Source organism: Ictalurus punctatus, chromosome 12 (assembly GCF_001660625.3).
Source record: "Ictalurus punctatus breed USDA103 chromosome 12, Coco_2.0, whole genome shotgun sequence".
NCBI lineage: Eukaryota > Metazoa > Chordata > Actinopteri > Siluriformes > Ictaluridae > Ictalurus > Ictalurus punctatus.
This window is the reverse complement of record NC_030427.2, coordinates 24,552,742-24,576,114: the sequence shown is the minus strand read 5'-3', so window position 1 is coordinate 24,576,114 and position 23,373 is coordinate 24,552,742. Positions and strand designations below refer to the sequence as shown.

Below are 23,373 nucleotides of genomic sequence, written 5' to 3'. Positions count from 1 at the left end.
AGTTGTGTCTAAGCTGTACTGGTGCGCCAGTGGCTGGCAGTGTGTTTGTAATATGTTAGCTGCTATAATAAAGCAGCTAGATCAACACTTCAGAAATATGACCTGAAAATACTAATTAAAAGGACACATCCCACTTAGGACAAGCATGTTTAACTACAGTGTGTAACTCTATTTTAAATTCAGTTATTCACACTTATAAATTGCATTTATACTTGTACATTTGGACTTGTCTCAGTCTTGGGCATGGGTTGGGCAAAATTCAACAAGAAATAATTCCTTCATTTAGAAAACAAAATCTAAGCGTTGGCACAATGCATGACTGAAGCCAAGTAGCTGAAGGCTTGGTCTAAAAAAAGGTTAATGATTTTCAGTATCAATCTTGACTTGGTCTCGCTTTTTCTGGACTCAATCTTGATGTGGCCTTGAACCCCTTAAGACTCAGTCTCGGCTAGTCGTGGTCTTGGACTCTTTTACTTGACAATGGCAGTCTTGACTACAGTCCTACTGATTAACATCAGTCAATCTTAATATCTAATTGTACTCTCCATTTTTTTAGACCTGACAAACCCACAGGTGTAAAATTTGGCAAGTTAATCTCAGAATACGAGTTTAAGCTTTTACAAGCTCTTTTCCAGGAATGGATCTCAGGTTATGGCCTGAAATATCCGGGTAAGTAATAGACTTCACGATACTGTCAATCATCACAAGAGCCTCAAACCACTAACCATCAAACAACCCAAAACATACATTTTATTAGCTGCGTTTCCTTGTATGTACTCAGTTTTTGCCAAAGATCTTGATGAAGTTTGATTTTGGTCTCATCACAATGCCAGCTGTAGTTTTAATGAAGCTTGATGAAGTTCAGGTGCTGTATTTTGTGAGACGCTCTCAGGCAGGATTTCTTTCTTGCACATGACTTTGATCATGTAACAGTCGATTCTGAAAGTTTGACAACCACAAGAAACCGGTAAATTATGCAATTATAAAAGTCCCCTTTGAGCCCATCACTGTAGTCATGGGTCCAAGTTTTAATTTTTTTAAAAATTGAAACTGCTTCTGTGTGTGTATGTTTTTTTTTTTTTTTTTTTTTTAAAAAAAACAAAACAAAAAAAAACAACACATTATATGACTTGTGACTATTTTCTTATATTGAAAGTTGTTTTTTGCCCATGATAATAGATGATAAAGAAATTTCACATGTTTACAACCATAACTTATATACACAGGGAAACAGGGCATACTGAGGGCAACAACAGACAAATTAAAAATAATAGCAAAATGTTAATTTGCTTGCATATATCTAAAAGTTTCTTAGGCATGGCTTAGGCATTGTTTCTTAGCAACAATTTTGGCACATATTCCTTAGAGAAAATACTATTATTTAAGAAATAGTGTTAAAAAAAAACAAAAAAAATCTCCTAATTATAGTGGGTAATATTTATTTCATACTCATACAATCTTTTATGATTCTTTTCACAAAAAGTTGTGAAGGACAAGAAAGAAAGAAAGAAAAACCTCAGACACAGACATGGACAGAAAGGGAGTTCTTTTTTTATTTTATTGATAAATTACCATTTTTAAAAAGAGCCAAACCATACTCCAACTTAAGTTAGTCTAGGTGCAATGAATAAACTATATACAAAGAAACTTGCTCTTCACATTCAGAACAGGATTAGTTACTACAGTTGTGCCCAGTCGCCTTGCCAAAGTTAATGAACTACTGTGATATTAGCATGAACAAGATAGCTGAGGCGTTTCCATTCTACGTATACAGAGGAAGGCTGGAAATTAGGGCCTAAAACTTCCACAGTGACCTTTCATTGACAGAGGAACACGGACCTGTGGTAAAAATTAATCAAATGAATATCATGCAAAACATTTAAGTCTCACTGGAGTCAAATCATGAGCTTTGACGTTTGTAAGCATGCCGTATTTAATTACTCTAAAAAGCCGCAATAATCTCACTGCGGGTTTGAGCGGCTCCAACAATACGGATTCAAGAGTAGTGAGAAATTTTCTTCCCCAAGAGATATGAGCACAAACATTGGCACGTGTAAGATGTAAGATTCTATAAATGTAACACAGTACCTTGTTTAGTGTGGGCAGCTTTTAATACTTAACAACTTGCAGCTTTTTACAGCTGACAACTAGCAGCAAAAAGAACAGGATATTTGCATAAAACTGTAGTGCAATGGACAAATTGTTCATTTTGGTCAAGTCATTAACAAAACGCAGCACACCCACACACACGCACAGTCTATCCAGTAGGAGTTACAACAATCCATGAGGCGTACGTACCAAACTTATATTTTTCCAATTGATCAAAAGATCATTTCCCAATGCTGATTTCATTATATTTTAAATATTTGATCAGTCAGACTGTTGATATATATATATATATATATATATATATATATATATATATATATATATATATATATATATATATATATATATATATATATATATATATTTTACACCCAATCAGAATATAATGTGTAAATTTCCAGCCTCGATTATAGCTCACCTAGATAGAATGACCAGTCAAATGTACACCTGTTAAAATCAGGATAAAATTAAATCCTAAAAAGGGTTAAATGAACGATCACGGACATTTTATCTATGCAAAGGTGTTCTCTGGATAGCTGACTCTAATTGCTCCCCAGTAGCAGGCCCGTACCAGGCAGATAAGACCGAGCAGATAGGCAAAGGCCCATGACACATAGGTAGCATGGTACCTGCTGGCAAATTCCTGGGTTCCAACCTAAAGAGAGAAAAAAGAAAAACAAAAAACAAAAAAACACCACACAAAAGCACAGAATCAGATACAGTTTATTAGATCTGACTCAGGATAGCTGACTTTTTCTGTCTTGTCAGTAACTTCTTTTTTTTTTTATTTTTAAATAAATATATTTTTGGTATGTAGTACTATAAAAAGTCTCTTATTGTTTAGTACAAATTTAGTTACAGATGTTAATTTTATGACTTCTGCATTGTTGAGTATAAAAACATCTTGTACTTCCAAACATTACTTTTCCAACCAAAAAATTTATGCTAGAGAAAAATGTTTGGATGTCAGTAAAGAAAGCAACAAGAATATTAAATAGTAAAGAAAGCAACAAGAATATTAAATAGTAAAGAATATTAAATAGTAAAGAAAGCAACAAGAATATTAAATAGTAAAGAAAGCAACAAGAATATTACCTAACAGACCACTTTTCAGACACCATCTCCCCCCCCAAAAAAAAAAAAACCCCAACACACAAAACATTACAGCATAAAGGCTGCTGGATTGTGCATGCAAAAAGAAAAAAGAAAAAAGAAAGAAGTGTTTCCAGAAGAACTGTCACAGATTCTCCAATGCTCAGTAAAACCTACCTGCATATAAAACAGCACAAAATGCAAGATGCTTTTTTTTTTTTTTTTAAAAAGGATGCCAAGTTTTTTTAATATAGACTTTTCAATATTTTTGCATTAAATATGACCTAAAACATCATCAGATTTTCACACAAGGCCTAAAAGTAAACAAAGAGAACCCAATTAAACAAATTAGACAAAAATATTATACTTGGTCATTTATTTATTTAGGAAAATGATCCAATATTACATATCTATTCAGTATCTGGTGTGAGCCCCTTGTGCAGTAATAACTGCAGCTAAACATTTCCGGTGACTGTTGATCAGTCCTGCACGTCGGCTTGGAGGAGTTTTAGTCCATTCCTCAGTACAGAACAGCTTCGACTCTGGGATGTTGGTGGGTTTCCTCATATGGACTGCTTTTTTCAGGTCCTTCCACAACATTTCTATTGGATTAAGGTCAGGACTTTGACTTGGCCATTCCAAAACATTAACTTTATTCTTCTTTAACCATTCTTTGGTAGAATGACTTGTGTGCTTAGGGCTGTTGTTTTGCTGTATGACCCACTTCCTCTTGAGATTCAATTCACAGAAAGATGTCCTGATATTTTCCTTGAGAATTCACTGGTATAATTCAGAATTCATTGTTTCATCAAACATAGCAAGTCGTCCTGTCTCAGATGTAGCAAAACAGACACAAACCATGATACCACCACCACCACCACCATGTTTCACAGATGGGATAAGGTTCTTATGCTGGAACACAGTGTTTTCCTTTCTCCAAACATAACGCTTTTCATTCAAACCACAAATACTATTTTGGTCTCATCCATCCACAAAACATTTTTCCACCATCCTTCTGGCTTGTCCACATGACGATTAGCAAACTGCAGACAGGCAGCAATATTTTTTTTGGTGAACAGTGGCTTTCTCCTTGCAACCCTGCCTTGCACATCACTGTTGTTCAGTGTTCTCCTGATTCTGGACTCATGAACATTAGCCAATGTGAGAGAGATCTTTAGTTGTTTAGAAGTTACCCTGGGTTCCTTTGTGACCTCATGAACTATTACACGTCTTGCTCTTGTAGTGATCTTTGTTGGTCAACCACTCCTCCTGAGGAGGGTAACAATGATCTTGAATTCCCTTCATTTCTACACAATCTGTCTGACTGTTGATGGGTGGAGTCCAGACTCTTTAGAGATGGTTTTGTAACCTTTTCCAGCTTGATGAGCATCAACAACTCTTTTTCTGAGGTCTTCAGAAATCTTCTTTGTTCGTGACATGATACACTTCCACAAACATGTGTTGTGAAGACCAGACTCTGATAGATCCCTGTAAAACAGGGCACTCACTCACACCTGCTTGTCATCCCACTGATTGAAAACACTTGACTAATTTCACCTTCAAATTAACTGCTAATCCTACAGGTTCATATACTATTGCCACTCATAGATATGTAATATTGGATCATTTTCCTCAACAAATAAATGACCAAGTATAATATTTGTGTCCCATTTAATTTACTTAATTGGGTTCTCTTTGTCTACTTTTGGGACTTGTGTGACAATCTGATGATGTTTTAGGTCATATTTATGCAGATATATAGAAAATTCTATAGGATTCACAAACTTTCGAGCACCACTGTATATAAAAGTATATTGTGGTTGGGATCAGTACTCACTGTTAGTCCAATTCCAATGAAAATGCAGATCATTCCTACTGTGATGTAAGCACAGCAGCGTCTCCTGGGTAGAGCACTGCCAACGGAAGAGCTGGAGACAAAAGCATTACATACTGTTAAATACTATTAAATATGCGAGTGGATTATCTTGCTTTAAGGGTTGTGAATAAATAATCTGGGATTTGTGTAAAAATGTAATTACCATTTTAAGTTAGTTAGTTAGTTGGAAAGAAAAACAGATCCATTGAAGTGGTTGAAAATAAATTGGCTCTTTTGCAAATTCTTGTACTCAGACTTTGTCGGGGGTCACATGGCTCCCTCCTAGCCCTGCTGGGTTTTTAACTAATACTTCACATGGCTCTCATGTGATTCGGAAACCTCCTTTTAAATCATGACAAATCAGGTGGCTTAACATGCCTATGCCTTTCTCTCAAGTAGTGGTGGGCTTAAAATCACCAAAAATTGTGAGCTAGAATCATATAATTCCAAAGTGGTTATATTTTTATATCTAAGACTAATAATGAACAGATATAAAAAAAAAAAAAAATCTGTTTTTATTTAGCAAAGAATACTGTATAATCAGTGATATGGTGATGCTTTAGGAGACATTTATTTAACATTTAAGGAAGGTTAGCATTTTGTCAACACAGGAAAGTCTTTAGGACAGAGTTGTTTACACTTTCTGGTTTCTCAGTGACATTACAAGCTGTGTTTTTCTTATTACCTTCAAGATAAAAAAAATAAAGAGAGGCTAATGGGGGAACGACTGTTTACAGTGGCTACATAATAATAACATCATAAACCATAAAATAAACTAAGTTGTCTTGCAGACATTCCATAAGATTAAATGTAGCTATAAATGGTTAAAAAACAAGCATTTTGTTCATAATAAATCTAAGATTTTAAATCAGCGGCAAATTGCTGTGATATAAGAGAAATAACATGATTTCGGGCCATGGTGTTAAGGGTGAAATGATCCACTTCGGGGTGGTAGTGGCCATCTGCTTTGCTTTGACATGGATTAGTTTCCAATAACAGCAGTCGGTTGAGTGTTATTCCTTACTTGTTGATGTTTGCTAGTAAAGCATCAAGGAAAAAGTTGAACACCTTTCTGAGAAACTGCCCATCGCTTTGGAATCAGGCCACATGGCCTGTTTCCATTGATCCACAGTCCAATCTTTATGCTCCCTAGCAAATTGGAGTCGTTTTTTCCGATTAGCCTCACTAATAAGTGGTCTTCTTGTGATCACACAGCTGTTTAGTCCCAATCCTGTAAGTTTTCATCGCATTGCGCATGTGGAAATGCTCTTACTTTCACTATCAAACATTGCTGCGAGTTCTACTGTCGATTTTTTACGATGTGACTTTACAAAGCGTTTTAAAAATCTCTGATCGGGATCGTTCAAGATTTTTTTCCGACCACATTTCTTCCGCAGAATCGACAGTTCACCAGTATCCTTCCAGGTGTTAATAATGCGCTGAACTGTTCTTTTCTTGATCCACTCCAATAATTTGTTGAAACACAGTAACATCTTTTCCACAACCACAGCATACATCTTCTGACATAGTTGTTTAAGAAATGTGATGTTCCACACTGTATCAGTTACAGTTAAAAGCATTTGCTAGCTGAAACATATTAAATCACTGCAATAATGATCCAATCATAGGCTCTTAAATATCTGCATATTTAAATCCAAACAGCGACCTTTTGTTTGGCATGTTCTGTTTAGGCCGGTTGTAACAACTGCCATTTCAATGTGTTCCATCTGTATGTTACATTGTATCAGCATGAATCTGCTCTCACTCCATAGCAGTTGCTCTGGCAGATCCTGCCAGCCTGGGCAGTGGGGGCAGGGCATCACATTACTGGCACTACCACTCTGGGTATGTTTACTCTTCCTCTCTGCATTACCCTGAGGTGCCAAGACCTGACCTCCTGCCAGAAATGTGCATCACGCTTTGATTAATGAGTCTCAGAGATTGCAAATCATATGCCAGTGACATTGCATATCCAGTCATGAGTGTCCCAACACAAAAGCCTAAGACATCTATATCACAAAGATTTAAACATGGCAAAGTGATAAATGTGACTCACTCACATTTTTTTGCAATGTGGACACTTGGCCAGTGTATTAAATCGGAGCTCCATCCACTGTGGGCAGGACACAAAACAAACAAAAATCAAAGTCAAACATACACTTATACTCTTCTACTATTGGGTTAAGGTGGTCTGTTATTCTTGGGTCACTTTATAGTCCTATGATGAGTTACAACGACTACTTGAGAAACTAATTCTTAATCAAAATCTAAAGTAGCCTCTACATAATTCAATGCTGAATTTACACAGGCAAGAAATGAATTAAAGTAACACACTTCAAAGGCAAAATGCAACAGCAATAAATAACAGAGGGAACAACAGATGTAAAAGAAAAACATGAAATATTCATGGTAAAGAATACAGATGCATTTAAGCAGTTGAAGCATGTTGCATGAAGCAGATGACTTTGAGCACGGGCATGTTGCCCGTGTAGATCACAATGCAAATTGTTAGTTTTAGTTACTGGTAGAATAATGCCATGCTCATTTTACTCATTGGTATCAGATCACAAGCTGTTTTTATTCAGTCTTGTTATTCACGGCGTTATGAGCAATAGGACCTTGCGGGCAGCAGATGCATCATCAACATGCACACCAGAGGACGGCTGGGACCCAGCATCATCACTACCCTAAACGCCAAAGGCATAACAGGAGCATTGATAACACGTCCAGGGCAATGAGTGATTCTAGTTTTCTACTTGTGCATCCTGTGCTAAATCCATAATTTACTCCAATATATACTAGTGAAGAAATCTAGGCAACATCCTGTACAAGCAGAATTTAAATAAATAATAATAAAAAAGTATTATATACATATTACATTACATATATATGCATTACATTTATGGTATTTGGCAGATGCCCTTATCCAGAGTGACTTGCATTTATCTAATTCATACATCTGAGCAACTGAGGGTTAAGGGCCTTGCTCAAGTGGGCCTTCTGAGCGTTAGACCGACGTGTTAACCACTGAGCTACCACTGCCCTACTTGATTATTAATCTTGGCTGAGGGCACCAAGTCAAGTCAATACACGTTCACTGAGAATGTAGGATCCACTGAGGCTGTATACCAAACTGCATTTGCCGCACTACGTAGGATGCCTAAATAATACAGATATTAGTGGTGTCCTGACATATTTGGTATTGTAGCATACACAGTACTTCATTATCTGCTGCTGTTATTTTCATGTCCTCAGTATTACAGAGGTGTTACAAGAAAATCTTTACCGTGCACGTCAACGAGACGGTCACAGAGTACTGATGAATGAGAAACAATCTATAATTTAACTAGAGCTCGTCTTTAAGGTAGCATGTAAGCTCATTAACATTGGCTGTTTTGTGCTTTATTGTGATGCTAATCTCTGATGCAGTGATTTGGCAAGAATATCAGCACAGAGCCACTAGTAGCAAGCTAGCTGGGCTTAGTTGAAGGAAAAGACTTCTCTAGGAGTCTCCGAGGACGATAGTAGTGAGCTGGCTTTCTAAGATTAGCTAGTAGATCCGAAGACATAGGAGCTGGTGTACAATGTGTGTTCAAAAACTCCTACCAGTTTGAACCCAACAGCTGAATTACCATGAGTTAGTTTTACAGGATTATTTATTTATTTCTTTAGTTAATTTTTAACCTAAATATTTCTGTAACCGTAACAGTAAACTGTCGAATTATATATTAGTCAAGGATAACGTTACTTGGATAGTCCAATGTATAATAAATAATGTTAAAATACAAAGGGATAAACTGAAAATCTATACACATAGTTTGACCCATCTATTAAATATCAACAAAAACTACTGAAATGTCGTTGAGAATTAGTTGATAGGCTGGTTGATGATAGTTAGGGTGTGGGATAGGATAGGATGGGATGAGATGGAAAAGGATAGGATTGTATAGGAATGGATTAATACTGTACATACGAGGAATGTGTTGCCGCAGTGGCCGCACACCACACGCAGGCCTTCAGGCTGAATAGGAAGTGCCGGCTGTGCAGGTTGCTCCTCTGGGATCACCATCACTGGGCTCAGGTTGATAATCCGTCTGCTGTGGGTCATACAAACAAATGATGTCAATGCTTTCCCCCCCACTCTCACTGTGCCTTTTATGCTGCTATCAGTTAAAAAAATCCCATCTCACTCTCTTGTACAGCTGCAAGTATTTTCCTGTACTTCAAAGAGCTCAGTACCTGTTTGACCTGCCTGTGCTCTGTCAGCATATGTCTACAGACCTGCTTTAAACGTTTCCCCTACAAATTCATGCTCAGACAGCTGTGGTAACACGACAGCCTTGATCACACTTACCAGTTGGGTCGAGGGCATCCTATCCTCCGGGATGTGTCTTTACAAATTAGCAGGCAGTTGCAGGGACATCTGACATACTTTTTCCCAGCTGGTGGGTTTTTGATTGGCTATGAAAAGGAAATGAGAAAGTGAGATTTTTAGTTCTCAAAGACTAATCTTTAAAAATAATTATTACCATCCTTTCACTAGACACTCTACCTGAGTAAATGACCACTTTTGCCTAGAAAATATTCGACTTCTGCTGAAATGTGTACAAGCATGTCCCACCATCAACACCATATAATGCTTCAGTCATTACGGCAAATATCCAGAATGACTCAGTAGCCTGTGATTAACCTCATTAGGTCAAAGCTCTGGTTTATCCACCTTAGAAATCCCTCTAATTTGAGTCTAGACAGAACCACCATATCGTTACCACAAATTCTTATATAAAGTCAGTTTGACAGGAAAATGGACGAGTTTTAACTGGTCAGACAGGAAAACAGAGCCAATTAATGCTAATGTATGAGATCAAATCAGCAAAGAATAAAAAGGCCAGAAGAGAGGAGTGAAGGAAATGTGTTATACAGCGTTGCAGAAATACAGATATAGCTTTAGGTCCCTATCGAGCAAGCCAGACATGACAGTGGCAAGGAAAAACTCCCCGAGATGTCATGAGGAAGAAACCTTCAGAGGAATGTAAAGGTGACACCGGGTAGTGTCAATATGATTATAAAATGTGTGTCATTATGACAAATCATTACTCTTCCACAGCTGTATACTATTAAAGAAAAACAAGTGTGTAGAAAGGATGTTATGATCATACTGTGAGTAAAAGTTTTGGGATTTGTTAATCTTTATGATTCACACAGCAGTACTTAGGTACAACTCTACAGTATCCAGGTGAGATTATCCACTGAAGCAAGGATGAGACTTGGGTATAAATATCACAACAAAAGATTGCTTGTTCAGGTTTAAAACACTGCAATGCACAAGGTACAAACATATAAATAATAAATGCCAAAAAATGCATTTCTGGTGTTTGTCTTTTGTGTCTCTACTAATTAAAAATAAATAAATAAATAAATAAAGGATTTTGCTTTTAAATTTTTCCCTCAATCACGGCCTGTTATCGCTTCTCCCGCACCACAAGGATGAATGCTCACACACGCCAACCTCCAAATCACGTGATATGCTCTAGTGCATCTTTCTCATCATGACTAAGCGGATGTGCTGTTGCATGCGGCGTTGCTTAGTTACAAGTGAAAGATGCATTTGTGCTGTATGAGCTTCTTTGGATAAATAAATGGCAACATTCTATGTAATTTATTCGGATAAAAAAGCTTTCAGATTGTGTAATTATATGATCAATATGCATCAATGCAAAATACACAACGGCTGTGGAGGATGATGGAAATCTTGGGAGTTTATGGGAATTCTCAGTCTGTCTTTCTCCCTGTCTCACTGTTTTTGGTTTAAATCATAAAGAACATTCACTTTATAGTACTAATACTGTTAATAATATAAACCAAAATCCTATGCTGAATATAATTTGCAGGAATCACACTGCAATCCACACTTAGTTTAGGGAAAAGAAGAACGATGTTTTAGTCCCAAAGTATAGAGAGCATAGAGTCTGAGATAGAGACGGGCAAATACCACAAATTATATTCCACTATATTCTCTTCCTGTCAAAGATTGATTTGTGTGAAGACATCACTTAGGGCTGTGCAGAAGCTAGAACTGGGGGAGAGGGAGAGAGAGAGAGAGAGAGAGAGAGAGAGAGAGAGAGAGAGAGAGAGAGAGAATGTAGGACTGGCTCTGTGCATGACTAAGCATTAGTTGTAGAAAACAAGAGGCTTTCTTACCGTGGCCTCATTGCAGACCGTGCACTTCACAACATGCTGATGGAGCTTCCCATCCAGGTTTATGAGAGATTGACACACTCGGCAGTTAATGACTGGCACGCCTCCTGTATCGGGACTGGCAATGGCTGTGTATGGGGGAGGAAGCTCAGCTAACAGAGGACAAACACACAGTTACACACACACATAAGTGTGTGTATATAATTGTATATAATTGTGTGTGTGTGTGTATATATATATATATATATATATATATATATATATATATATATATATATATATATATATATATATATATATATATATATATATATATATATATATATATAAATAAATAAATAAAAACACATAAAACATTTAGTAGAATATTATATTCCATGCCTTGGTTTTGCACACACGTTACCTTCCAAAAATCTACTCATGAAACTAATAAGAGTATTACTGATGAAGCTTTGCATATTCTTGGCATCTTCACAACCAGCTTCATGAACAAGCTTCACCCAGGAGGCATTACTTAAAAGTTCAAAATGAAATGTACTTGTTTAAAGCTACTTACTAAAAATATACTTACTGATTCAGAAATAAATGTATACATGGCATTAACTTCAGATTTACTTTTATCCCAGAAACAATTTCAACCATTAAGCAGTTAACAAAATGTCTTTCAGACAACGAAAAACATACAATCGAATGTGCCCAAAAAGATGGATCTCAAAATCATAAAGCCACTGCTGGAAAGGGGTGAAATATGCAGAAGATGCTGGAAAAGTAAAGAATGTGCAGGAACTGGAGGATTTTTCTGAAGAACATTGGGCAGTTTAACTGCTCAGGACAAACAAGGGACTCATGAACAACTATCACAAAACATAAACACAGTCACTGATCATCCAGGTAACGACGCACGGGATTAAGAATCAAGTGTATGTAAACTTTTGAACTGGTTCATTTGTGTAAATTCAGTTATTATAGTGTCTTGTGGACTATATGTAAACATTATGTGAAACAGTTTATTCAGGGCAGACCTAAATACAAACAAAACAAAATGCAATTTTTTAAAAAAAAGTAACATTTTGCAGATTCTGCAAGGAGTATGTACTCCATTCTGTAAAGCTGATCTGTCAACCGCTATTCGAGAAAGTTGGAACCAGCTTGATGGAAAATATTGTTTTTCATTAGTGAAGTCCATGCCTCACACAATTCAGGCCGTCATAAAAGCTGGAGGAAGAGCAGCAAATGACTAACTAATTTTTTTGTTGTTCATGATTCCATAATTTCTTCCTCTACTTGATTTGGAAAAAAATATGCAATTAATTAAAATAATTTCATGCAATTTGTTTGAGGTATGTTTTACAAAACCAGAATGTTCAGCTATTAAACAAAAATTGTTTTGTGTCATATCTGCGATTTGTTTATTTGCTACGGGAGGGAGAAGAAAAAAACAAAAAAAACAAAAAAAAAACAAAAGCCAGGAGAACATCCTCTAAGTGTGGTGACTCCATAATTTTTGCCAGGGGTTGTAGATCCGTCTCAATATGAAGGAGCAACAGGAGCAATATGACTAAACAGTCAGGATAACAATATTTTATTTTTCCAATAATGGAGCGTATTGTATGAGGTTTTACTCTATGAACAGTGAAATATTGGATTATGAAAATGACCTAAATCCTGCATTACAAGCTTGGCTAATAACTGAATATTGTGCCAAGCGGAGAATGAGAACGCTCAAAGTCTAGACCAAGCATCATTATAATAATCAGTAATCCCCTAAAACTGGGGTTAGATCAGTGTGTAAATGTAAGTGTAAACATAGAATGTTTTATGTGTTTTTAAAAGGAAAATGCTCTGCATTGCATGTTAAATATATGACATATATTTATATATAAAGCATGAAACAACAGGCTGTCTACTCCTAAATTTTTTTTTATATTTCAACCATTTCAAACCACAGACTGAAATGCTGAGGATTGGCTTGTAGATTGAATTCGTGCCTACTCTGTGCCATACTTTTACACTTGTAGGCTAGACTTTCACTCTAAAGGCTAAATGGATTAAGGAAGTGTCATAATTTGATAAAGTCTCTCACATCAACTCCAGATTCAGCAGTTGAGCCAGGCTTGGCCTCGTGCTCTGATATTCATTCAGCCAAAAAATGAAGTGCACACAATGTCCAATTGAACCAAAACGCAAGTCTGGTGTACAAAGTTCGTTTCTCTGGTTTTTCACTGGAGCTACGAGGCTAATATAATACTTAATTATGATACAGATTTCCCCGTCAAGGTGCATATGGTTCCCGACACTCCATGATGCACAGTTTTCTATAAAATTTCTTTCAAAAATGGTGCATTTTTTAGCAATCTAATTAGTTTCCCCCCTGCATTGATAAACTAGTTGTTTGTTTTCAGCCATATTGTAAGGAACTGTTGCAACAGTAGCACAGTGCTGGAACAGGAAGATGTGCAACATCCATGTTCACAAGCATTCAGCAATTCAATAAACAGCAATTTAATTTAAATTTTAATAACAGCAATTCGATCATAGCGCAGTCATATCATAATTATTAAACTGCCTTTAATCAGGTTTTGATACTATAATAATATTTCATCGAAAATATTGCTATTTAAAAAGCAATATTTGCACCAGGTGAACAATTCTTGTGTACTGTGCATGTGATAGCTGGAGTGCAACTGCTTGCTTTTTGAGCTAAAACACAACTAGGCTTGTAAATAGGTTAAGCACTTGTATATACTCTTCAGTAGAAATTAGGAATTGTGATGCTATTCTGGTCAATAACAGATCTGCGTACAGGTATTCCAATATCCTGCTAACTATCTGAGGCCATAGTTGAGCATTATAGTGGTGTGCAAGTTAAAAGTTAACCAAATATCAATATGATCAAGATGTTCATTATATCTATATTATATCTATGAATTTGACTAGGAAAGCGTATTAGATCTGCACCTGCTTAGTCAGATATATATGTATTTTTTTATCTATAGTTCTACAGGATTTGGTGGATGGAAATATACCACTGTAATGCATTATGCAACACTAACTTCTATTGCAGTAATACTTAATGACATTCATTAAATCCATTGGAGTACATGCAGAAGTTACCATCTAATGCTTAACTCCTAAACAAATTTAATCATGTAACATGAGACTGTGGTAGATCACATCTGCTTATTAATGGGGTGTCTAACCATATAAGCTTACTTCTAGTTGAAAACCTTGCAAATAAAAGATAAAACAAACAAACAAACAAACAAACAAATAAACAAACAAACAAACCACAACACACTTATTTATAACAAAGCCCATAATACTTGCTGAAAGTGTAAATTGACCAAACTCACAGGAAACGTAATGGAATATAACATCTTACTTACCTACTACATCTAACATTGTTCTACACATACAAGAGAGCACTTATCATAGACTGGACTGATTAATCATTAGAGCAGATGAATTTTACTCAAAGTAGTAATCATGTGCTTAAAATTTAAATGATGCTTCATCATGCAAGCAACTTGAAAATTAAACAAGACCAGGTAGGCCTAAATATGCATATATTCTCTGTCTTTCTTCTATGCACCCTCTCAATTATCGACTAAAACAGAGCAGTGTGAAATCACAGACCTGGCAGCATCTGCCTCCATTGTTAGATTAACAGTGCACTATTAGAAACCTGTCTCTCCCCTTGACTTCATCCTCTTTTTCTTCTAAAATTTGCGTTTATGCTGGGAATGCTCACACCTGACTCTGACTTTAAACATACAAACACATCTGGCTTGGTGGATTACAAAGCACATGCACACATTAATGTCATTTCTTAAGGTATAGCAGTCAATAGAACTACTTGTTAAGGAATAAACAAGACGAGGGTTCACAAGGAAATAAACGACAACGGTGTGGTGTGATGTGATGTAAATGGCGCACTTATATACTGTCTTATTCAACCCTACGATTAGTGGACAACCCGCTCTACCACCTGAGCACAGCTGCACCCGTTATTGTGATGTTACTGTGATCACCCCAAAGTTGAATATTTTCCATTGAATGCACATCCTGAATTGTTTATTCCTCATTTTTAACAAGCTAGTTCTTGTTAACAAGCTAGCTAAGCTGTTGATAAGACAAAACGAACGTAGACTGTAATGTTAAAGAGGAACCACTATGTCCCATGTTGGAAAATTTGACCACTGACACTGGAGACTCCTTCTAGAAATGTTAAACACCACAAACAACAACCCCCCCCCCCCCATTGTTTTTGTTCTCAAAACTAAAAACAATAGTACCACCCTACCTGATACAGAGTGGATGCATGAGTCACATGATATACATAAACAGATATATTCAGTTTCACAGATTCTATTTTTTTTTCTTTTCACTTTCCCAGCAACATTGCTAATAAAGGCTGAGTAGTTTCCACTTGTGAACAAGGACATGCTTTAATGAGGTCAGCTAAATGAATTCAGGTCAGCCTCATCAATATTCAGTCAAGACCTGTAATGAGGGGCACAAGACAAAAACATGCTTCTCTGCATCAGTGCCATTGTGTTCCCATAACTGTTTACACACTGATCACAGGTCATGTCTCTAAACAACAGTGTAATTTCCACTGATCAGATACAGCTGCCAGTATCTTTACTGGCCATGATAATGTATTGATCTTGTATTGAGTACCTGAAAGGAAGCCAAGAGAATCTCTTGGATTCGCAAATCCAATCTCAATGGAAAATGTTCTTTTTCACTCTTTTGCATCAGTAGTCTAGCAGTTTAGTTTCAATCCCAGTGGAAAGTTCTGAGAACTGACAGAGCCACAGCTGCTTTCATTCTGCCTTGTTTTACATTACTAAGACACAGAATATGCACTTTCAGTGGGACTAACTCATTGAACTCAGCAACATCTAGGCAGATTAATTTCTCTCACATATCAGTATAGCACCTGCGCCTTCTAGTAAACCAGGGTATATTTTCTCTGACACTACTTGTAAGATGAGAGGCCTATTCCTATCACAGAGCACTGAACTCTGTAGCCAGTTGCTGCCCAGCCTCAAATCTGGCCTTGGCAGAACCCAGCATAAAATACAATGTTTGGGAAGTATTTGGCTTGGAATCTGTGTGGGAATTTCAGTTGTAGGTCACCCAGTCACCCCTAAACATTTGGACTATATTTTACTAAATCTGCTCATATTAGTGGCCTATTTACCACCATTATGGAGCATGTCCTAGTTTTTGCCTAAAAAAGCAACTTCAGGGAATTTCAGGAAAAACCGTACATAAAACCCACAATGTTTGCATTGATTGTGCATGTTTGCAAATCAATGCTGCTGATGAAACATTTCAATGGTGGAAGTGGCCTCAGGCATTTCATGAGAATGAAAATGACGATGAAAATAAGGTAACTGAAACCTATGGGAGATTTTGGAACGACGTATTAGACGCTCTCCACCTCTATCATCAAAACAACTACTATGGGAATAACTTATGGAAAAATTGAGTTCATCACTCCAGTACAGTTCCATAGACTTCTAGATGTGTCACCCATGTGTATTAGTAAGTGACGTCTCTGTTGGGATGCCAGTTCTCATCACAACACCTACACAAACTGTTACTTTTGCTTATGCAGTCCCTTGTGTATGAAGAATTAGGAATTAGGAATAAGGAACTGGGGATTTTTCATCTGTTGTGTCTGTTCCCAGTTGAAACTTTAGGTAAGTTGCTAAAATAACGGAAATTAAAAACAACCAACCAAAAAAACCCAAAAACTTTCAAGGTCATTCAAGTTCATTGTATATAAAACACAAAAAATGTTTGCGGACGCCTGACCAGGACACCTATGTGCGCTTTTTGAACATCCCATCTCAGATTTATTCTCCCTTTGCTGTTATAATATCCGCCACTCTTCTGGGAAGACTTTCCACTAGATTTTAGAGTGTACCTGTGAGGATTTATGAATAATTCAGCTACAAACGTGCTTTTCATCCCAAACGTGTTCAGTGTGGTTGAGGTCAGGGCTCTGCACAGATCACTCCAGTTTTTCCACTCCAACCTTGGCAAACCATGCCTTCACGGAGCTCACTTTATGCACAGGGGTATTGTCATGCTGGAATGTTTGGGCCCCTTAGTTTCAATTAAGAGAAACTGTAATGTTACAGCAAATGGCTGTTTTAATAAGAGGAATAAACACTTCAGGACATGCTGTTATATACACAGGGAAACAATGCCACAGAGTTGCTGATTTATTTATTTATTTTAAATATTTGATTCTTGATATTTAATGATTACAACAGCAGGTCTGTTGTGTTTTATTCATTAGTGATATAATATACAGCAATATTCTTCGCTGTTCATACACCACACTCATGATTTGAAATGGAAAGATCAGTGTGTAAATCAACAGTATGCTCCACTGTCCCACACTGGGTGCCCCGGGTTTATATATCCAAGAAGTTAAAAGCTTAGTCAAGAAAAAAACATGGAAAGAGATAAAGTTCCAGCGTTCTGTTCAAAGGTTACATTTCCCAAGCTCCGTTTCTTTGATTTCAATAAACTGGCAATATGCTCTTTGCTGAAATAAGAGACAAGTAGAGAACTGCTAAGAAGTATTCAATGCTACTTCTCTTATTTCTAGAATGTTGATTCTCAAAACATATTGTAGTTATTTGTGTTATGTCAAAAAGAGCACTGATTTTTTATTTCCATGACCGATTGAATGCTGATAAACTTCTGTTCTTCATAATGCATATGTGGATAGTAAGCATGTATTATATTATAAACACATACACGTTAGCCTCAGAATGCTGACAGATTTTCCAGAATGGCTCAGAGAGATGTTCTGCCAGCAAGGTTTACACGAATTTGCTCATTCTAATATGTTATTGTTTCTATAGTAACAACTTATACAGGGATATTACAGACACACCACATGTAGAGGTTTTAAGAAACTTTTGAGTATTTCATTTTAAATGACTTTTTATGTGACGAAATGTTTATTTCTTTGGAAGTAGTCTTCAGTGTCAGTGCTTTCTAACAACCAGAGGTAAAGTTAAAGATAACTTGAGTTTTCCAATATAGGAAAATTTTCATGACAGCAGACTCTGAGGTAACCAGAGTTGTCTTCATTTGAAAGAAAAACAGAGGCTGGTGAGGGAAGGACTGTTTATAGCTGCTATAAACATAAGCAGTCCAGAATATTTTTTGCCCTAATATTTTTTTGGTATACAATTTTGACACTAGGTGTAGCCTACAAATATTTTTTATATCTCCAGTAGCTAGGACTCTGCACTGATATTATTTAAACTCGTGGTTAGCTGGGATATATTATAGGTGTATTTCAGAATAAAAATGCCCCGTAGTCTATACCATTCTTTTTCTGTTCTAGGGTCATACTGCTTTTGTGTAGTTTAGTGTTTCCCCAATACTCCCACGTATTACCCTCAAGAAAGCTAATAAGCGGATGAGTTCTGCCAGGTGTTTTAAAGGAGGAACAAATTAAAATGAAGAGTGCAGGGACTGTAGAATCCCTCACCTAAAAGCTATTTTACCATTAGATGCAACACAAGAACAGCATGAGTGAAAACACTGACTACGTTTACATGGACAGCACTAATCTAATTACTGACCTTATTCTGAATAACACAATATTGTGATTAAGGTGTTTACATGAGTCGCTTTTAGAATATTCCTTTCATGTTCCCGTTTTACATGTTCTAGAACATAGATCGATTAACAGCACGTCATTGCGTTCCCACGCCACGCCGTCCCATCCAGAATTTCACACATCAACATACAGTCCATCTTCGTTATGGTACCTTATACAGTTTTGGCTGTTTCATTTTTAATTTTATGTAAGCTTCAAGTGCAGGTAATTATTTGTCATGCTACACGTGCAAATAGACGACTGCTTGAACCCGTGGGCTGTGTCCCAAACCACATACATACTTACTATAGTAGCTGAAATTTGTGCATTTCACGTACTATATAGTAGGTAAGTACGTGGTTTCGGACGCAGCCGTGCGTGTGTGTATGTGTCCTGTCACAAAATGCGGTGAAAACTCTCACACGACGTTAATAATGTGATTAAGGTGTATACATGTCTGTAATACACGTCGATAATGCGACTAAAACAGGAATACTCCACACGTATTAATTCCATATGTGTTTACTTCGAGTATGACTTTAGTCGGATTAACGTCATCAATAATCACTGTTTACACGGTACTGTCTTCATCAGAGTATCGTCTTAATATCGGAATACTGTTATCCATGTAAACGTACTGACTGTCACCATAGGCCCTACTACTAGGTATGGTCCAATAAACATTCAGAGAAAGGGTATTAAACTGTCTGCTAGGATGGCACCCTTATCTTTCCTACCGTTAATGTCCATCTTTCACCTGGGAACGTGGATACAACGTATACCTTTATAAAGATGTACACAACTGGACCGTAATTACCTTTGAACGTAGGAAATAGAAATACTACACGCACTATTCCAGGTAAAAGATAATATATGTGCAAAAGATGTTATGGTACCCTAACCCAGCAACAACGAATGGTACAGTCCAGTACTGTTTATTCTGAGAGTGTAGGTTTGGGACGCAGGCGTCGTCAATTTCAGTCTCAGCACACTACACAATAGAGGCTAATGGGCGTCCTTCACACCTTCACGCGACCACTGACTCTCCTAACACAGGCGATACACAACAGTAAACAATGTAACCGTTTCATAGTAAGCGTTACAAACGGCAAAACAGCGACGCCACGCTTTAGTTAATCAGTCCTCTTCATTAAAGGCTCGTGAGAATAATAATAATAATAATAATAATAATAATAAAAAAATCAACATTTCCTTCCATTTCATACTAACAGGCGTTTGAGTGATTTTGTCATGTGCACACACACACACACACACACACACACACACACTGAAGGACTGCAGGAACGACAGCTGGCCTAAACTGCAACCCGCAGCATTACAAATCTACACAACCTCCCTGTTATTTATGCTTTTTAATTTAGGCCTTCTTGCACATTTCCTTTCCTTTCCTTTCCTTTCCCATGTCAGTTCATCAGTAGATATCTCGGTTCCAGCACGGGTCCTAAAGCGCGAGCTACAGCGGTACGTGCTGCTCTGTGCGGTGTCGCTACGCCCAAAATGATTCAGCAGCTCCGAGTCAATCACGACGCCCGGTTTGTACATTTACCTCTCGGACTGGGCTCCTGGAGGTACGGCGGCGCCGTGGGCGTCACATTGCCGGAGTTCTGCGCCGACAGTAGCGGCGAACGCTCGTCCATACCGTCGGAAGCCATTTTTTTTTACTGAGAATAATAGGCAAAAAAACAAACCAACCCCCAGACCGCTGACACTCAGTCAGTCCGGCAGCCCGGTGCCGAAACACACAGACTTCAGCACTGCTCCAGCAGCAGCATGAGGGGGCGGAGTCATGGACGTAAAGAGGGCAGAGCTAGGACGCAACCGCATAGTGAGAGAAGCACTTTCTTTACTACATAGTGCACTACAGAACATGCATGAAGTTACCCCCTCCACCCAACGCAAAACGTCGGCAAAATAAATCTCAATCGTCTGTGCTGTTTCGGATATTAAAATTTATTTAATAAAATATTTATTAAAATAGTATTTATGGATCATTCTGACGTCATTCACCCCAAATAGTCTCGTTTGTTTGTGCCGATAAAAGCTTCGGTGTTTAAAATATTAGACATTGACTTATAGGCGCAAATCTCCTCGGTGTGAGGACTCTTTTAGAGTCGAGACTTTGTCAAGACTAATCACCTCATCATTTGTTCAATAAACAATTATCTTTACTTCATTCACTGGTCTCTCAGGTTTGAACTTTTTCATTTATTTACTAGGTACTTCACTGCCACCACTAGGTGCAAGTGACACTTCTGTTCAAGATGCTCTTGTGGAAATGAGTGTTAAGCTAGTATAGGAAAAGTCGATATAGTTACTAAATCAAAATTCTGGCCAGTGTAAGTACAATGTGTTAACGCTGTCAGTTACAATATTATTAGTTAACTTCATGCATAATGGTACAACATTCAAGAGAGCTAAGATTGTCAATGTTTATTGAACAGAAAACTCATAGCTAATGCTAGTATGGCTAATGGAGCTATGAAATGCTAATTACAGCTGCACATGTGACCCATGTTAGTTTTTTTTTTTTTTTTTTTTTTTAAATACGTTGTGCATCTACGGGTCAATATTACCATATTGGCCCTAATATAAGATGTATTATCCTTATATATTATTACTATATTTTCCTACACTGTATACTGTACATGATATATTTGAGTCAGGATTATTTCAGTGGTAATTATGTTTTGCTTATGCCAGATGCTTAAGAAACCAGCAGTCCACAGGGATTCCACTTTCACAGGCCTCTGTTCATCAAAAGAGGCAATAGTCCGAAATGGCAACATAGCTACTCCTAATCACAGCATCTGGCAGGAGGTCTCCATGTGTCTGCAAGATGTATGATGACCTGAGAAGTGGAGTGACAGGTGTGTCAGAAAATAAAATGAAATATGCCCACTTGCTGTGTTTTACACAAAAGAGCGAGTGCATGGTTTAAATTTAATTTCACAAGTTCAAGTATTTTTGTTGTAGACCACACACCCTTGTTTTCCTACTCCTGCTTGGAAAATTCGTCTCTGCTTTTCTGGAAGTCGGGCTTTACACTCACGTCTTGGTTTGAGGACAGACAGTGGCTTGTCAGAGGGTGTGAAATTATGTTTTTCAGTACGTCAGGTTTTGTATTTGTGCCAGATATATTCAAACTATTTCCCCAATGAAGCCAAAAAACAAAATTGTCAATAGTAAAAAAAAGAAAGGGCCAAATCATCCCATATGGCCGGAAATAAAAGAAAATGGAGTAAAAAATAGCACCACGTGAAAATATGTTTCTCCTATATTCTGTACATATGAAAATAACACATTCACCAGCTCTGGGTGAGGGGCATGGTGGTGAAGCAGGTAGCTCCCACCAGGTTATTGTCTCTGTAGAGTCTTGTATGTTCTTCCTGAGTCTGTGTGGATTTTCTCTGCGTTTTTCTAATTGCATGGTGGCTTAGTGACTAGCATGTTTGCCTCACTCCTGCCTCCACCCTGTGTGTGCAGAGTTTGCATGTTCTCCATGTGCTTCGGCAGTTTCCCCTCTGGGAACCCCATTTCCCTTCCCCAGTCCAAAGACATGCACTGTAGTCTGATTGGTGTTTCCAAATTGTCTGTAGTGGGTGAGTGTGTGTGCGATTGTGGCTTGTGATGGGTTGGCACCCCATCCAAGGTGTCCCCTGCCTTGTGCCATGAGTTCCCTGGGATAGGCTCCAGGCTCCTCCGCAATCCTGTATAGGATAAGCATTACAGAAAATGGATAGCTGGTGGAAGAACTAAACAACACATTTTTGCACACAGTTAACTGATTTAAATTTCTCCCTCTCAGATCCAGGAAGACTTTTGGTAGCATGTAGACTATCTGATGTGATGTAAACATGTGATACCATCTAGTTGCATACACCAACAGTTCTGACAGGTGTTAAGCCACTTCCAAACCAGATTATATATGTGTGTGTGTGTGTATATATATACACACACACACACACACACACACACACAGTATCTCACAAAAGTGAGTACACCTCTCACATTTTTGTAAATATTTGATTACATATTTTCATGTGACGACACTGAAGAAATGACACTTTGCTACAATGTAAAGTAGTGAGTGTACAACTTGTGTAACAGTGTAAATTTGCTGTCCCCTCAAAATAACTCAACACACAGCCATTAATGTCTAAACCGCTGGCAACAAAAGTGAGTACACCCCTAAGTGAAAATGTCCAAATTGGACCCAATTAGCCATTTTCCCTCCCCGGTGTCATGTGACTTGTTAGTGTTACAAGGTCTCGGGTGTGAATGGGGAGCAGGTGTGTTAAATTTGGTGTCACCGCTCTCACACTCCCTCATACTGGTCACTGGAAGTTCAACATGGCACCTCATATATATATATATATATATATATATATATATATATATATATAATATAAAACCACAGCTCATGTTCTGGACATTG

At 37.5% G+C, this 23,373-nt stretch overlaps 1 protein-coding gene across 3 annotated transcripts; it reads right to left on the bottom strand.

Annotated features, from left to right (window-relative positions):
• Positions 1–1,529: 1,529 nt before the first annotated feature.
• On the bottom strand, positions 1,530–20,731 carry pip4p2 (phosphatidylinositol-4,5-bisphosphate 4-phosphatase 2). Of its 3 annotated transcripts, none has more exons than XM_017482517.3 (8): positions 20,485–20,725; positions 11,279–11,427; positions 9,432–9,538; positions 9,051–9,174; positions 7,696–7,764; positions 7,138–7,190; positions 5,039–5,129; positions 1,530–2,764 (listed from the first exon to the last, which is right to left on the bottom strand). In XM_017482517.3, exons 1-8 carry the CDS (start codon positions 20,588–20,590, stop codon positions 2,621–2,623), a joined length of 843 nt encoding a protein of 280 aa, XP_017338006.1. In that variant the 5' UTR covers positions 20,591–20,725; the 3' UTR covers positions 1,530–2,620. The 3 variants fall into 3 exon arrangements, with proteins under 3 accessions (XP_017338006.1, XP_017338008.1, XP_017338007.1); XM_017482518.3 differs by lacking the exon at positions 1,530–2,764 and adding an exon at positions 2,784–3,378 and having other exon boundaries at positions 20,485–20,731; XM_017482519.3 differs by lacking the exon at positions 7,696–7,764 and having other exon boundaries at positions 20,485–20,723.
• Positions 20,732–23,373: the final 2,642 nt, after the last annotated feature.

Excerpts from the sequence above, each read along its gene's own strand:
- pip4p2 (XM_017482517.3), bottom strand. The coding sequence starts at position 20,590 with ATGGCTTCCGACGGTATGGACGAGCGTTCGCCGCTACTGTCGGCGCAG. Across the intron at positions 9,539-11,278 it reads CGGTCTGCAATGAGGCCACG|CCAATCAAAAACCCACCAGC; the intron begins GTAAGAAAGCCT and ends TCCTTTTCATAG. Across the intron at positions 5,130-7,137 it reads TGTCCACATTGCAAAAAAAT|CTCTTCCGTTGGCAGTGCTC; the intron begins GTGAGTGAGTCA and ends TTTTGTCTCCAG.